This window comes from Perissodus microlepis, chromosome 18 (assembly GCF_051167445.1).
Source record: "Perissodus microlepis isolate ML-2025 ecotype Zambia chromosome 18, ASM5116744v1, whole genome shotgun sequence".
NCBI classification, from domain to species: domain Eukaryota; kingdom Metazoa; phylum Chordata; class Actinopteri; order Cichliformes; family Cichlidae; genus Perissodus; species Perissodus microlepis.
In genome coordinates, this window is record NC_140478.1 from 34372352 (window position 1) to 34389014 (window position 16663).

A 16663-nucleotide genomic window follows, 5' to 3' on the forward strand; every position below is an offset into this window, starting at 1 on the left:
AGGCTTCTAATATTATTAATACTAACATATATCTCTGGAATTCAATTTAGGTGGCCAATGCATTTAATGGATTTTCACAGGTAATTTTATTCTAAGCTTAAAGTATTTGGATCCAAAACACTGAAATGAATCGAGTTGTTGTGATTAGTATCTGGGTTTTGGTAGAAGATCGTTCTTACTAAGTCAACTGAAAGTTTGGGTTTCACCAATGATTCGCTCTAATTCATTGTCATTTTTACTATTTTCTCTAGTTTCTACAAACAATTTTCAGACTTAGAGTAGAACAACGTAAAAAGATTACAAGCAGGAAGGGGTCAATGCAGAGTTCAGAGGTCACTGCCAGAGACTAGTGACTTTGAAAGTAGATGGCGAACCCAACAGCTTACTTCCCCAAAGCCAAGAAGCCTTTATTGTCCCAGTAATGTTAGTCTCCTCTCCAAGTGTCTCTGTTCTATGTCACAACAATGTTTGATGAGAGTGTTCTGCAGATGTACTGAAAGTAAAGCAACAGCACTCCTGCTACATTTGAATTTTTCAAACGTAGCTCCTTAAACCTGCATTTGAGTTAAATCTGGAGATGGTTGCTTTCTCCAAAGATTCTAACCATAGCATGTTAGAGAAGAAATCTGAGAAAACTTTCACGGGGGGAAATTCTCTATGTATGATAACTCTGTTGAAATCATGGATCTCACACTTTAAGTGGCCTCATAGGACCATAATTTTTGAAGGTGCAGTTGCAGAACTTTGATTGCATCTTATCTTATCCTACATCCCCATCTCTTAAATATTTCCCTTTTATTTGTGAATGCTAAAAAATGATGCAATTCTCAATCAGTCAGTTGTGACTTGTTTTTCTCTTTTTATTAAACACATGCACTCTTAAGGATCCATCATTTTTCGCAGATTTTGATAAGATGGTGAGTTTTATAAACATTTGTGTAACCCCCCCCCCCCGCCCCCCCCCCCCCAATCTTCCATCTAACTAAGTATCTACACACCCATTTAAAGTTCTGTGAAAAACTGAATCCACCTCATTTTTCAGCAGCAGTAACCTGCTGTGATGCTTTCTGTGGGACTTTCTCTGTCACTATGAAGGAGTTTATGTCCACTCACTTATGCACAGCCTTCTGAAGGTCCAACCACAGCATCTCACTCAGGTTGAGCTCTGGACTCTGACCAAACCATCGTAGTTGCTCCATTCTTTCCTGTTTCAGCCGTTCTGTTGGATCTTTGTGCTGCTGCTGATGGTCCGAGCTTCAGCTGTGGGACAGACGGCCTCACACTGACTCTAGAACACTTAGAGAAGAGTTCACGGTGCACTAAGATCATCGTCCCTCCTCCACAGTGCTGACAGCTGCTCTCAGGTGTTTTTGCTGATATGCTGGGTTTGATTTTGTGCGTTATGGACAAACATCTCCACTTTGGTCTTGTCTGTCTGAAGGATACTGCTCCAGGAGGCTTTCTTTGTTAGACAGAAGAGGCCTTCCCCTGCAGTCCTGCATGCTCAGGCTTTTTTTAGTCATACTGTCATGAAGTTTAAGTTTAAACCTGCAAACTGAAGAGTCTGAGATGGAGCTCTTGTATTTTTTTGGAGTTTCCCACAGTGAATGATAAATGGACTTGTAGTTGCATACTGCTTTTGTGCTTTAGCTGTCCAGGCTTTTTGCTTACAAGCCTTATTCACCATAGCTGGACTGGCCATCGGGCATACTGGGCATTTGCCTGGTGGGCCGATGTTTTTTTTTTTATGCTGGCCGATGTGTAAAAATAAGTCAGTTGTTTGGTGGTGGCTATGGCGGAGCTTCCACAGAGTCAGCAGGTGGATGAGAGAAAGGGGAGGCAGGAGGAGGAGAGACCCGAGGCAGCCGCCGGTCCGAGTGTCAGGTGAACTGAACTTCAGGTAAGAAGTTATGACTGCAGACTATCTGGGTCAGATATAAACCAAGTTTAGGTGGAGTTTATTTTCGCTGTGCTGACTTTTTACAGTCAGTTACAATAACTCGTACTGCGTACTAGCTAGCATGACAGAGTTTCTATACAGCTGGGTGGGTGCTATGATGTTACTGATGTTGAACTTTATTTTATTCATAAGGTTAGTTAGTAGAGTTGCCAACCGTCCCGTAAAAACGTTATCGTCTCGTATTCAGAGAAAATATGACGTGTTTCGTGTTGAGCTGAAAAGGAACACAGTTTGTCCCGGACTTCAGCTACAATGGAAAAAAGACACAAAGTTGGAGTTATTCTGTGTCTTCACGCTGTCAGCTGTTTCTTCTTCTCTCATTCTCTCAACTCCCTCTCCTGTTGCTACTTCAATCATGAAACTGATCAATGATCAGCTGATCGTCTCTCTTGTGTGTTTATCGCCCACTTTGTGCCAGAAAGAGGAAACCAGCGGGGAGGAGTGGGGGACACAAAGAAGCACTTTCTTATTCTCATTTAAAATGTCTCGCTTTAATATATAATGATCAGAATCTTAAAAACCAAAGTTTTTATCTGATCTAAAATGTATAGAAATCATACATATACCAACAAGACTGTACATCACTGTCACAACAGTGTTTGTTTTCATTCAAAGGCTTTATGGCTTTAATACCTGGTGGGCCGGTCTCTAGTCAAAATGCCCGGGCTGATTTCTTTGTCCCAGTCCAGCTCTGTCATTCACCCACTCACACACACATTCATTCAAGTGGGTTTTTTTGTTTGTTTGTTTGTTTTAAAAGCCAAAATCCCTTGTTAAACACTGTAATGCATGCATTGGAGGAAAATTCAGTATCTTGGCCAGGGATACTTTGACATTAAGGCTGAAATAGCTGTGGAATCGTCCATTGACCTCAGGACTGCTAGACAACCCACTGAACCACAGCCATCCTATGATCTAACGTTGGGGTAAATTTGCTGCGATGTCCACGCCAGGGAAGATTTTGTCATTGTGTTAACACACACCAGAATGGTGCAAACCAGCAAATTTCCAGAAGATCTGCTCTTACAGAGGTGCTCGCACTTGATAAGCAACCATAATTGGTGCATTTTCTTCAGCACCTGGCTGCTATGCAACCTCCTAATTCCTTAATTAAGGGTGTACTTAGTTTTTCACAGAGCTGCATATGTATGTACTTATCACCTACATAGGTAACTACATACTTTTTTTTACATCATGTAAATATTTGATATCAGTCCTGAGATGTATTTATTTCTGCCAGTGAAAAGTCTTAGACTGACCTAAAGCTTAACTTGTAATCATATAACTGTTTAAATGCTGGGAGCTCATATTATGAATTCTGTGGCGTTTAATGAACATCATACTAAATATTGTGAAATGAAGTGGGACATATAAAGTTGAATGCCATCTTTCTCTGCAAAAGAATGAAGGAAACAGTGAATCAAATGATGCTCTGGAAGCTGCAGAGGCCCAAGCTGCAGGCTCAAGAGAGCCTGCAGCAGAAGACAAACCTCCATCTCTCACTACTGGAGGAGAGCAAGATGAGTGCCCACCTCTTTTTGCTGGAGAGGAACCTGTATCTTCAACTGCAGGAGCAGAGATGGAGGAACCTCCAGCTCCCCCTGCTGGTGAGGTGGAAGAATCTGGAGCTGCTCCAGCTGGTCAGGACGATACAGACACACATTCAGACAGCCTGAAGGAGGAAAAGCCTGCTGTGAGTGGATAACCTTGTAAAAATGCTGCCTTTTGTGATAACCTAATCATCATCTCATCAATATCATCACTGTGACCTCCATCTCATCGTATCATCATCATCGCTGAATGAGAAAATCATTGAACTCCACACTGGAGATGTGTCAGTGTGGAAATCATTCTTCTGTTTCCAGCCTGTATCCAGTGCACATGAAATGTCTTTTTGTGTAAGGATTTTAACCCTTTGCCCTTCTCATTTCATGCCAACAAACCCATACCCCAATCTTTACCCTACCCCATCCACTTTATGACACAAAATGAACTCAATCTCATAAAACACTGCTGCTTTTAAAAACAAAACAAAAACAAAAGCCTTTTCAATTAGCATCACTGAGTTTAAATCGTTATATTCTACTGTTTTCCCAAAAAGTTGACTATGTTCATCTGGACGTAGCGTTTCCAGTGGGATGACGATAAAATGTTTCTCCCACTGAAAACGTCCAGATGAACAGAATCAACTTTTTGGATTTCCTTACCTGGATGATTGAGCAGGTATCAACGCAAAATCTATTTTATTTTCCCAAAGTCAACAGTGGTATCTCCAGGCTCAGAACAGGCAGAGGTCAGTGAGGTAGGATACTCCACTTCTTCTGTTTGTTTGCTTTCACTGTCATTTTTACTTTTTATCGGCAACAATTATTGAACAACATAGGTGTGAATGTGAGTGCGAATGGTTGTCTGCATCTGTGTGTTAGCCCTGGGACAGACTGGCGACCTGTGCAGGGTGTACCCTGCCTCTCACTCGAAGACAGCTGGGATAGGCTCCAGCCCCCCCATGACCCTGAAGAGGATGGATGAAGTGTTGAAATGAAATGATGAGAATGAATGCAGCTCTCTGAAAGAGACCTTGAAGAATAATGGTTTGACCCCTACGTTGGTCATTTTTTGAAACAAAATCCTTTTTTTCCCTGTGATTTTACACATGCTGAATTCAGGGTGGTGGTCACTGTTTCATATCTCTTTTCTCACATGTGAACAGGAAGGTCAAAGTTCTAATTTTACAAGAGCAAAAGTTATTATTAAATGTTTGTTCAAACATTCAAAGACCACACAAATGTTCTCAAATGGAAATGATTTCTGTCTGTAAACAGATTCCTCCTGCTGAACAGGCCAAAACTTCTCCCAGTGAAGCAGCTTCATCGGTGAGTGTAGCATCATCACTTTAGATTCAGAAGAAATCATGAAACTTAACTCAATGCCCATGTGTGTGTGTGTGAGAGAGAGTGGCTGAAATTGTCATATCAGCGTGTTCTACAAACATACAAATTGTTCCTTAATCAAACATCAGTGGATTTTAGATTGGACAATAAGATCTGATTGAACTGCAGACTTTCAGCTTTCAATCAAGGGGTTTAACAAAAGTAATGCATTAACTGTTACACAACTTCCCATTTTCACTGGAGGAATGTGTCTAAGCCAGGGGTTGGCAACCCGCGGCTCTTTAGTCTTTATTTTGCGGCTCCGGGTGGTTTGGGAAAATAAATTAGAAGTATTTAGCTGAAGTGTATTTTATTTGTGTTTAGTTCTTTTTTTTAACTTGTAGTTCTAAATTGGAAGATTATTGTGATTTTGAAATATAAAAATAAAATTATATCTTATTATTTTTTCATCGCTCAAAATAAGCGTCACACTCGCGGAAGCCGGTGTACCTGCCGAAACGCCATGCATTTATCGAGACTTTTGACCCCAGGTAGGCCAGTTATGGACCTTCGGATCCACATTATGTCAGCAGCTCCACCGTGAACTATGTTAAAAACAAACACCGCTCACGCCTCACAGATGACAGCTTACAGTCCTGCGTAAAGATGAAAGTCACTTCGTACAGCCCCGTTAGGGTTAGACGCTGAGCGCAGAGGTTCAGGACCATAAGTCTTATTGTAAACATATCACGACAGACCCGACGATATTTGCATGAACACGCTTTTCAGCATCTCTTTCTTGACCGCTTTTCACACACGGTTGCTGTACGCATACAGCCGGCTGTAGCTTTGCAGCTCACAGCCCGACACACACCAACAACAGCACAGACGTAAAGGCGGCGGGGCGTGATTGCGGGTGCCGCACAGGTGCGTCCGCCTCCCCTGCAGCGGCGCTGCAGACCACGCCCCGCCACACACATTAACCAGGTAAAATACATATGTAGGCAGAATTTTGCAAATATCTATTTTTTTTTTTTAGCAGCATAGAGCTTTTTTCCAGTTATTTTATAAAAGTCAGGTCAAGGCTCCAAAAGCCCAAAGGCGATATAAGGGTGGCGGCTCACAACAGTTTTTGTTTGCTGGATCATTTTAGTTCAGCTGGGTGTCTTTCCTTTTGTTATATTTCTTTAAGAGTTCAAAATGTGTTAATTACTTAAATAAAATGTAATTTTCTCTGTAGCACTTCATGGATTTAAGCAACACACCTTAGTTGCTCTGTGGATTCTTTTAAAAAGCAGTTAAAAACGTTTCTGTTCAAACAAACCTTTTGTTGATCTACGTATTTTATATTCTTTACATTATTTACATTTGATCTTTTAAATTGTGTTTAATTTCTATTGATTGTATTGTTTATTTTAATATTTGTGTACAGCGCTTTGTGACTGCCTGTCTGTGAAAAGCGCTTAATAAATAAACTTTACTTACTTACTTTAGTTGTTCACACAAAGCATAAAGGTAAAAAAAAAAACAATATATACAGTGTTATCTTCATTTTAGATGTCAAAAATTATTTGCGGCTCCCAGTGTTTTCTTTTGCGTGGAAACCGGGTCCAAGTGGCTCTTTGGGTGTTAAAGGTTGCAGACCCCTGGTCTAAACCAAGGCTCAAAACTGAAAAACTGACATAATTTCAGATATAAGAATTATTTTTAATACTTGAAAGCAAATCATTTGCAGTTGGTAACGGCCTGTAGAATCATTACACTAGAATGTTGTTTGCTTTTTGAGATGCTCTGCAGGTCTTTACTGCAGCACAATCAGCTGCTGCTTGTTTGTGGCTCTCTGCCCTCTGTTTTGAATTTATTAACTGTAAAAGTGCCCTGCTGGGCTGAGATCAGCTAACTCTTTCAGCCAAATAAAAAAAAATTTCGAAATTAAGTGGGACATTTCATTTCGCAAGATGCTCTGCAGCAGTAACCTGCTGTGATGCTGTAAATATGAAATGAAAGTTTTTAGATGTGATTGCTAAATGCTGAATGTCCTCTGCAGGAAAATATGCCAATCCCTTCTGTTGTGATTGAGCCTGCCTCAAGTAATGAAGGTGATGATGACCGAGATGCTGACATCATCTCTCCCACTGCAATCAGCGACAATGGGGTGACAACTGAAAACCAGAACATCAAACATATCAGTCCTTCTGGGGGAGCGTCTGGACTTCCTGATGATTTCCTTTACAAGGTGAGGCTTCTTAGTAAAAGCAAATATTTTATGCTATCAGTTGAGGAGGAAAAAGACTTTTCTAACGAACTGTTAAAATGTGGAGTCTAATGTCTGTAAACTATGATGGATACCTGCAGGTGGAGACCATACACGACTTTGAGGCTGCAAATTCAGATGAACTTGACCTGAAGAGAGGCGATGTGGTTTTGGTGGTTCCCACTGCCTCAGTGGAAGATCAGGTGATAATAGCTGGTCACACAGAAATGTAATAAATAAAAGTTCTTCACCAACATGAAAAACAACATCTTAACAGGATTGTTCTGATGTTTTTGTGTGTTTGCTGCAGGATGCCGGCTGGCTCACAGGGATCAAGGAAAGCGACTGGTTAACATTTGGAGCTGGTGCTCAAAAAGGACTTTTCCCAGAAAACTTTACTCAACATTTGGAGTAAGATGTTCCCTGACATGGCAAAATGATAAGTAGAAACATGAGTAATCTGTGTCCCAGCCATTGAATCAGCATGTAGCCATTCCTTTTCTTGTACGTTGTACCTGCTGCAGCTGTCTGCTGGACAAATAATAAAGTTTCTCTGGCAGGTGAAACTGTACTAAAATGAAATGTTATTGTTAAAAAAAAGAAAGGGAAAAAAAAGAAGAGAGAGAGTAGTACTCTTCCCCGTTCCCCTGATGATTTAAGCATGGTGTGGTAGTATGTTCCACCCTCCTGTGGAAGTAAGATATGGCTTTTGTTTAAATAGAAATTATATATAAAACAATAATAACTCAACAACAAAAAGCTTGAAGTGACCAGGTGAAAACAAAGGAAAAAGATAAACTGTCTTTGCACTGTGTGGTAATCATTTTGTTTTGCTATGAAAGACTACAGAAACTTTAATGCTGTGATTTGTTTGTGAGTGCAACATGAAACTTGGGTTTCTTTTTTCTGACACGTTGTAACTGTAACTCTTGAATCACTGTTGATGTTTTCTGTGTTATCATTATTGGGTGTGTGGTGATTGATCTTTCATTTGTAATATGTGTTGATGAACTAACTCACTGGCCAGTGTTGCTTTGGTTCTGCTAAGGGGATACTGATGTTTATTGTCTGGGTTTTGGCACACAAAGTAGTGCAAATGCTGCATGAAAATCCTAAATATTCAAAGTACATATACTAAAGATGACAAATAAAGAATTTCTTGTGTGTTACGCATAGATTTGTGTATGGCATATCATCTGAAAATTTGGTTACAAGAAAAAAAAAAAAGCAAATAAGGAAATTTTTTGTCAGCGGTTTAAGTGTTTCATCAAATAGAAGGTATTAACAAACCAGTCTGCAATTATTTTTTTAGGCTTCAGAAAAATTACTCTTATACTCTAGAAAATGTAAACCTTCATCAAACTGGTTTTGATAGCCAGGTGAAGCCTCCCAGTAGACCTTTATGTGATGCACACAGCCTTGAGATAATATTGGTGTAATGAATTAAATAGTAAATTCCATGTTTGATATTGTATATGGTTCTATGCTAATAAAATAAATAATAAAACATTAATGTTTCAATCAAGTAATTGGACCAAAAGGTATCTTTAATGTTTAGAAATCAGTCAAAAAATAAAAAAGGGTATGCTATTAGAATTGTGTTTTTAATTATTCTTTAAAGATTTCAATGGTTTACATTAAGCTATAGCCAGCTCTAAAACGGGGTTCACTGGAAATGACTGAATAACCCTAACGCCTAGAATCCACAAATTCTGTGGCATCCTGGTAGCAGCATGCACCTGCCTGCCAAGTTTGGGCCAAAACATGAGTTTTTAGGGGTTAAGTATTGTCATGTCTAGGGTTCCCTGGTGGACTCAAAATGCAGACTTGCAAGTTCTCACCTTAGTGTGTGTAATTGCAATGAATGATTCAAAAACAAATGACGCTGAAGCTCCTAAGTAAGATCCTTAATCCTTTTTTCCACAAGATAACTCTTTGTCAGGATTACTCACATCCACGGTCCAGATGCTTGTTCTTAGTTACCAATCCAGCATTGAATGGATGTCCTCCTCCAGCCAACGAACTGCTGATTGGACAATCACTTGTGGGTGAGGTAATCAACCAAGGTGCTGATAGATGGGAGCTGGAGGAAGACCTGCCTCTAAAACACAATTCAATTCAATTTTATTTATATAGCACCAAATCATAACAAAAGTCGCCTCAAGCGCTTCATAGATACAGAGAACAACCCAACAATCATATGACCCCCTATGAGCAAGCACTTTGGCAACAGTGGAAAGGAAAAACTCCCTTTTAACAGGAAGAAACCTCCGGCAGAACCAGGCTCAGGGAGGGGCGGGGCCATCTGCTGTGATTGGTTGGGGTGAGAGAAGGAAGACAGGATAAAGACATGCTGTGGAAGAGAGACAGAGATTAATAACAGATATGATTCAATGCAGAGATATCTATTAACACATAGTGAGTGAGAAAGGTGACTGGAAAGGAAAAACTCAATGCATCATGGGAATCCCCGGCAGCCTATTGCAGCATAACTAAGGGAGGATTCAGGGTCACCTGGTCCAGCCCTAACTATATGCTTTAGCAAAAAGGAAAGTTTGAAGCCTAATCTTGAAAGTAGAGATAGTGTCTGTCTCCTGAATCCAAACTGGAAGCTGGTTCCACAGAAGAGGGGCCTTAAAACTGAAGGCTCTGCCTCCCATTCTACTTTTAAATACTCTAGGAACAACAAGTAGGCCTGCAGTGCGAGAGCGAAGTGCTCTAATATGGTGATATGGTACTACAAGGTCATTAAGATAAGATGGGGCCTGATTATTTAAGACCTTGTATGTGCGGAGCAGGATTTTGAATTCTGGATTTAACAGGAAGCCAAAACAGGAGAAATCTGCTCTCTCTTTCTAGTCCCTGTCAGGACTCTTGCTGCAGCATTTTGGATTAACTGAAGACTTTTCAGCGAGTTTTTAGGACATCCTGATAATAATGAATTACAGTCGTCCAGCCTGGATGTAATAAATGCATGAACTAGTTTGTCAGCGTCACTCTGAGACAGGATATTTCTAACTTTAGAGATGTTGCACAAATGGAAGAAAGCAGTCTTACATATTTGTTTAATATGTGCATTGAAGGACATGTCCTGGTCAAAAATGACTCCAAGGTTCCTCACAGAGTTACTGGAGGCCAAGGTAATGCCATCCAGAGTAAGAATCTGGTTAGATACCATATTTCTAAGATTTTCAGGGCCGAGTACAATAACCTCAGTTTGATCTGAATGAAGAAGCAGAAAGTTAGCGGCCGTCCAGGTCTTTATGTCTTTAAGACATTCCTGCAGTTTAACTCATTGGTGTGTGTTATCTGGCTTCATGGACAGATAGAGCTGGGTGTCATCTGCATAGCAGTGTAAATGTATGCTATGTCTTCTAATGATGCTGCCTAAGGGAAGCATGTGTAATGTAAACAGAATTGGTCCTAGCATCGAACCCTGTGGAACTCCATAATTAACCTCAGTGTGCGTGAAAAGAGTTATTCAGCCTCTTTTTGATCTGTACGATGAGGTGCTGACTCCTGACTTTTCGGCTGTGCTGCCTTCACGTACCCTGCCATCCTGTCATGCAATCCCTTACACCTGAGCTGCCGTCACGCGGTGCAGAGTCTTGTGTTGGTCTTTGTCGGTACTGAGGAGCACTGGATTCTGCTCATCAGAGGTACCAAACTCACTCTTTAGCACTGAGAGAAAACTCCATGGCTGTTGGGTGAACCCTCGTCTGGGGCTCTCCTCAGCTCTTCCCAGGAGGGTGGCTCAGATGCCCCTCCGGTGGTCCTCCTTGGTCTCTCGCACTCTGGGGCCTCTGGATGTCTGGGACCCAGATCTCCTCCATGCCTGCTTCATGCAATGGGGGGCGGGGCTATGGCTCCCTACACCCTCCTCTAGCAGATCGTTACATTGAGAAACCTTTTGAATACAAGCACACTGATCCACACAGGTGTCCACACGGCTGTTCTCCGTTCACAGACACAGCTCTGTAACACCAAAATTTCTCATCTGTGGGATAATAAAGGTTTATTCTAAATAAAGGTCTACAGCAAGGCCGTGATGATCCACTTGGTAAAGTAAATCCGTTGGGTATCTTTGTTGGCCTTCAGACAACAATTCTGACGGCTAAAGAACCAAACGGGACAGGAAAAACAATTACGAATAATGCAGACGTGAAATATATATGATTGACATTTTTTTGCTGCCAGCCCAGTGCCCCGACTCCCGTTTTATTCTGAAAGACAATCTATGCCAGTAACTGGAGCAATAAAACGAAAGCTAACGACTGTCAGGGAATCTGGAGCTCCGGGGATGAGACCTCAGAGCCTGACTGGTCGTCTCTTCTGTAGATTATGAGTTACTGGCTTGTTGTGACGTTTTGTCTTCAGCTGATTAAGGAAGTGTCCACCATCACATTACTGACCTGTGAAAAAACTTATCGTCACTTTACAGCTGGGTTGGATTATTTCATAATCATGTAAGGTAATGCAATGAAGGAAAAAGTCACTGACTTCCTAAACATATGTTGGTCAGAAACAACGCCCCCTGGTGGTCAAAGTTTTAAATTCTACAGAAAATTATTAGTAAAATTACAATTACTTTATGCTTCTGCAGAAAAACAACTGAAAACTTAAAAAGGTTTGAGTTTGTATGTGTGAAGCTGCTGGGAGAAAAGTTTTTTTTAAAAAACGTAACTGAAATAAAAAAAAAGTTTTTTTATTTCAGTTACGTTCCAAAGGCTGAACCAGCTCTGCTTTTTACTAGTGTTTAAGGGAACTGATGCTTTTCTCACTATTGGCCACTTATAGATTATTTATTGGTTGGCACGCTGCATGTGTCTGGTGTGGGAAACTCCATGTTCTAACTTTTACCGGACTGAGTGTTCAGCCTCTCGTGGTTTGTTCCTGCAGTACCCTTGTTTGTTCAGCTTATGTCATCATATTGGCGGCTCAGAGGCTTCAGAGTGAGGGTCAGTGATCACCTGCTGCAGAATCAGCACAGCCTGACATTCAAACACTTTGACACTACTGCATGTGGGAGAAAGTCTGATGCACTGATGTGTTTGAGATGCTTTACATGCAGGAAATAAAACAGAAGGTTGAAACTCTCTGATTCTGAGGGAATCACAGACGTGTTTATTTTCCAGCAGTCACTTTATTTCTCTTACACAGCAGCAGGAGGAGACATCTTTGTTGGCTCAGCAGTGCTACGGCGACTCTTGGGGGGCTCAGCTGACGGCTCCATCTTCATCTTCTTCATGTAGTTATCATTGAGGTTCTTCAGGTGTTTGGTTCAGTTCTCCAGCCACTCCCCCCTCAGCCTGAAACACACACAGGAAGGGTTAGGTAAGGGAAATGAAGCTCCTCCCTGCACGAGGAGGGCAGGAGCAGTGCACGGGCCATACTGTACCCTTCCGAAGGCCCACTACGTTATCGCCACTCCGTCTTCCGTGTTCGTTACTCTCCAAAGAGGAAGTTGACATCAGCCTATTTCCTGTAGCCTAGCCTAGCTTATAACAATTAGCTTAGCATTAGCTTGACATTAGCATTCAAGTTAAGTTTATATATTTCCATATCCCTTGAGGATAGTTATTTCCTGTTCCTTAGCATAGCATTAGCCTAGCATAGCATTAGTCGCCAAAGCTAATTTTTATTAAAGTGTTTAATTTCAATTAGGAAATTATGACCTCTAACCTCCTCTTGAAAGGGGAAGTTGTCATCTGCTTATTTCCCGTAGCCTAGCCTAGCTTATAGCAGTTAGCTTAGCATTAGCCTAACATTAGCATCCGAGCTAAGCTCAAATATATCTCCATATCCTTTAAGGATATTTATTTCCTGTTCCCTAGCGTAGCATAGTATTAGCTTAGCATAGCATCAATTGCTAAGCTAATTTTTATTAAAGTGTTTAATTCCAATTAGGAAATTAGGGTTAGGGTTAGGGATGTGGGATTGAGTCCGGTACCTAAAGGGTCCAGACGGTGCTCCGTCCATCCCTCCGCTTCTGCCACTTGTCCCCTGCTGGACACGTCTACGGGAAGGCAGCCGCCCTCTCCCGTGACGCACCACCGTCCAGCCTTCTGAGTCCATCCGGGACCCCATGGTCAAATTCTAAACCTTTTGTATGTCTTGATGTCGCCTTTGTTATCTTTATTTAATAATTGCTTTAATGTGCTATTTATTTCAGTTAGATATGTAAAATATGTGTATATGAATTTACAATCACAAACAAAGGCGAGAAAAAAAGAAAAAATGTAAATGAAATTTGTTTTTAAACAAAAATAAAAGAAATTAATAAAATTGTTTAAATTTTAATAAGTGAAAATCAATGAATTAATGTGCCCACTGCCGCGACGTTTCGACCCAGGATAGGTCTTCCTCAGGCTGGGGCGCAATGAATTTCAAGCTGGGAATACACAGAGAGAGAGAGATGTTGTCTCTTCAACTGTCAGCTCCCAAATGAGCTCCTCTCTGCTGTGCAGCCTTTTATAGGCTTGGTTTCTGGTTCGTCAGATTTTGAATTTTGGGTTAGGCAATGTGTTTTCCAATGTCTGTGATGGTTTTAGACTAAAATGAATGTGTGTTTTTTAATCCTTGTAATTAAATTGCATGAAATGTATTTTTAGTTTGTATATTATGTGAATTTTAAAGAACTGTATTTTTAGTGATGTATACAAGATTTTAAATTTACATTTTTATGTTTTAAATCCAATCGTGTTTTTATGAATTTTTGTAGGTTTGTAGAGAAATGAGTTTATGATTTACAAATTGGATTTGTGTTTTTAGCCGAATTGTGTTTTTATGCTTCTTGGGTTTGTGTATTTGATCAATATTGTATTTTTAGGGGTTTTAATAAATTTTGTTGTGTTAATGGTTTTAATAAAGTTCTAACCCCTAATATGTCCCGTTTCCCCATTGTTTGTTTATTGTACATAATTTGTATTATGTAATAATACCGAATTTTTTATCATTAGCAGATCATCATTTATTTATTTATTTATGGATTTAGATTAATTAACCCCCCCAAAAATTGGTTAGGGTTAGGGGAAGATATCTGGGGTAGGGGTTAGGGTTAGGGTAGGGGGGTTAGGGGGAAACAAATTTGGGAGTCCGGTCCCCGAAGGGGGCCGGGCTCCAATGCACAGACCACACCTGCTCTCATCTCAGGCGTTCAGGTGCCACACAGAATACCTCAGATGGTGTGTAAGGTGAGTTCCTGTAAATAAGGTTCAGGGCGGTAGGGACCCCACTAAGATTAGGTTTAGGGCCGAAATTATCCTCTGCATAGGGCCCACTAAGGTTAGGGGTTAGGGTTAGGGTTAGGGTTAGGGTTAGGTTATGGGGAAAAAGCCAGGAGAGGATGGGACAAAAGTGGAATAACTGAAAAAGTAAGAGGTGTAGAGGGCTGATGTTGGTGTCTAGGTGGGGGTTTTGGTTGGTGCCGGACGCTGTGGCGAAGAGCCCACGCCGATGGCTTCTTCGGTTCTGGAGATATGGCGAATGGGACCAAAAAGGATGGGACAAAACGGTCCCAATGGGAGAAAGGAAGGTGCAGAGGGCCTGGTTCTACTGTCATTGCATTGCCCGTGTCCGGGCGCATCCGCAGGTGCCCAACATGGCATGGTTCAGAGTACCTTTGCAGGATGGGGCAGTAGTTGGAGAACGGTCGTGTGATGCGTCCACGGATGCAGAATCGTTCCCCGACTCCAAGGATGCCCGCCGTGTCTTTGTCAGACCCTCCTATCTGGAGATAGAGCTGCAAACCTTTTTCGGAAGCACTTTCCCTGCACAGAAGCGTCTGCAGCAGGAGACCGCAGAAGGGACAGCAGAACCAGGCCTTTGGAGCACTGCGTCATCTCCTGGTCCACACATGCCATCACGACGCACTGTACAAGGGGAGAGCAAGGCATCGTCGGTGGCCGCAAACAGTACAATCGCCTTCTGCGTCTGTCATTCTCTTTCGTTTGTTTGAGCGCTTGTTTTTTAAATACACAGCAAGTGTCAATCATTCTCTCTCTCTCTCTCTGTCTGTCACACACACAGACACACACACAGACACACACACAGACACACAGTCAGACAGACACTGTGAGGTGTGCAGTGCAAAATTTGAATTTCAGTGCTTTTTGATTTGTATCTCTCTCTCTCGCTTTCTCTCTCTCTCTCTGTCTGTCTGTCTGTCTGTCACACATGCACACACACACACACACACTCACACACTCACACACACCAAAGCACACAGACAGAAGCAGGGCAGCTGCTGTGCAACTGGGATTTGACAAGAGGGGCTCCCTCTGCTGGCTCAATGCGGTACAAAGTGTCAGAAGGTGTTAGTGCCGCAGAAATTAACAGCTTTGGACAATCAATTGCATCTGTGGTCCACAGGAGGGCGCCCAGTTGGCAAGTCCTGTGCATTGCATATTAATGCCGTTTCAATTGCACTCACATGTGCTTTTTGTGTAAAAGAGAGACACACACACACACACACACACACACACACACACACACACACACAGCGGCTCAGAGATGAGGGAAAAGCAACAGAAATCAGGAGAGATTTCAATGTGAGGAGATGGCCTGTGATGCTGGGCCATTGTGTAACATTGGAATGAGTACCTGTGGCTGGGGGGTGCTCCTCAAAGGTCCCGGGAGGAGGAGGCGAGGAGGCAGCGGGTGGCTGGCAGCGGGTGGCTGGCCTTGGGCTGCGCCTCAGGAACGTCATTTATTCTGCGTGGCGCCGCGTGTGCTCTGTGCAGCTTGGATGTCTGCCGCTGACGCTCTGTGGCTCCTGTTCCTCTCATTTCCTGGTCCACACATGCCTTCACGACGCACTGTACAAGGGGAGAGCAAGGCATCGTCGGTTGCCACAAACAGTGCAATCGCCTTCTGTCATTCTCTTTCGTTTGTTTGAGTGCTTGTTTTTTAAATACACAGCAAGTGTCACTCTCTCTCTCTCTCTCTCTCTCTCTCTCTGTCTGTCACACACACACACACACACACAGACACACAGACAGACACACAGTCAGACAGACACTGTGAGGTGTGCAGTGCAAAATTGGAATTTCAGTGCTTTTTGATTTGTATCTCTCTCTCTCGCTCTCTCTCTCTCTCTCTCTCTCTCTCTCTCTCTCTGTCTGTCTGTCTGTCACACACACAGACACACACACTCACACACAGACACACACACTCACACACAGACACACAGACAGACACACAGTCAGACAGACACTGTGAGGTGTGCAGTGCAAAATTTGAATTTCAGTGCTTTTTGATTTGTATCTCTCTCTCTCTCTCTGTCTCTCTGTCTGTCACACACACACACACAGACACACACACACACACACACACACAGACACACACACACACAGACACTGTGAGGTGTGCAGTGCAAAATTTGAATTTCAGTGCTTGGTGATTTGTCTCCCTCCAGTGGCCCACTGCAGGTATGATGAGGTTTAAATGATAGGTTAGGGGGTAATAGCCAGTAGTTGACGGAATAAAATGGAATAACTCGAAAAGTAAGTGTCGTAGAGGGATGAAAGTAGTGTCTACGGGTCGGTTTTTGGGTCCTCCGGACACCCTGGTGAAGACCCC

General features: G+C 42.1%; 1 protein-coding gene across 7 annotated transcripts in view; it reads left to right on the forward strand.

Annotated features, from left to right (window-relative positions):
• amph (amphiphysin) overlaps positions 1-8613 on the forward strand; it is a 47661-nt gene extending 39048 nt beyond the window's left edge. For 2 of the 7 annotated variants that reach the window (XM_084913426.1, XM_084913427.1), the window contains exons 16-23: positions 51-80; positions 885-917; positions 3363-3653; positions 4218-4262; positions 4783-4833; positions 6878-7066; positions 7186-7287; positions 7395-8613. In XM_084913426.1, the coding sequence (XP_084769552.1) occupies positions 51-80; positions 885-917; positions 3363-3653; positions 4218-4262; positions 4783-4833; positions 6878-7066; positions 7186-7287; positions 7395-7499 (846 nt within the window). In that variant the 3' untranslated portion in view covers positions 7500-8613. The remainder of the gene's footprint in view (positions 1-50; positions 81-884; positions 918-3362; positions 3654-4217; positions 4263-4782; positions 4834-6877; positions 7067-7185; positions 7288-7394) is intronic. The other 5 variants (XM_084913432.1, XM_084913428.1, XM_084913429.1 and 2 more) reach the window with 4 other exon arrangements.
• The last annotated feature ends 8050 nt before the right edge of the window (positions 8614-16663 follow it).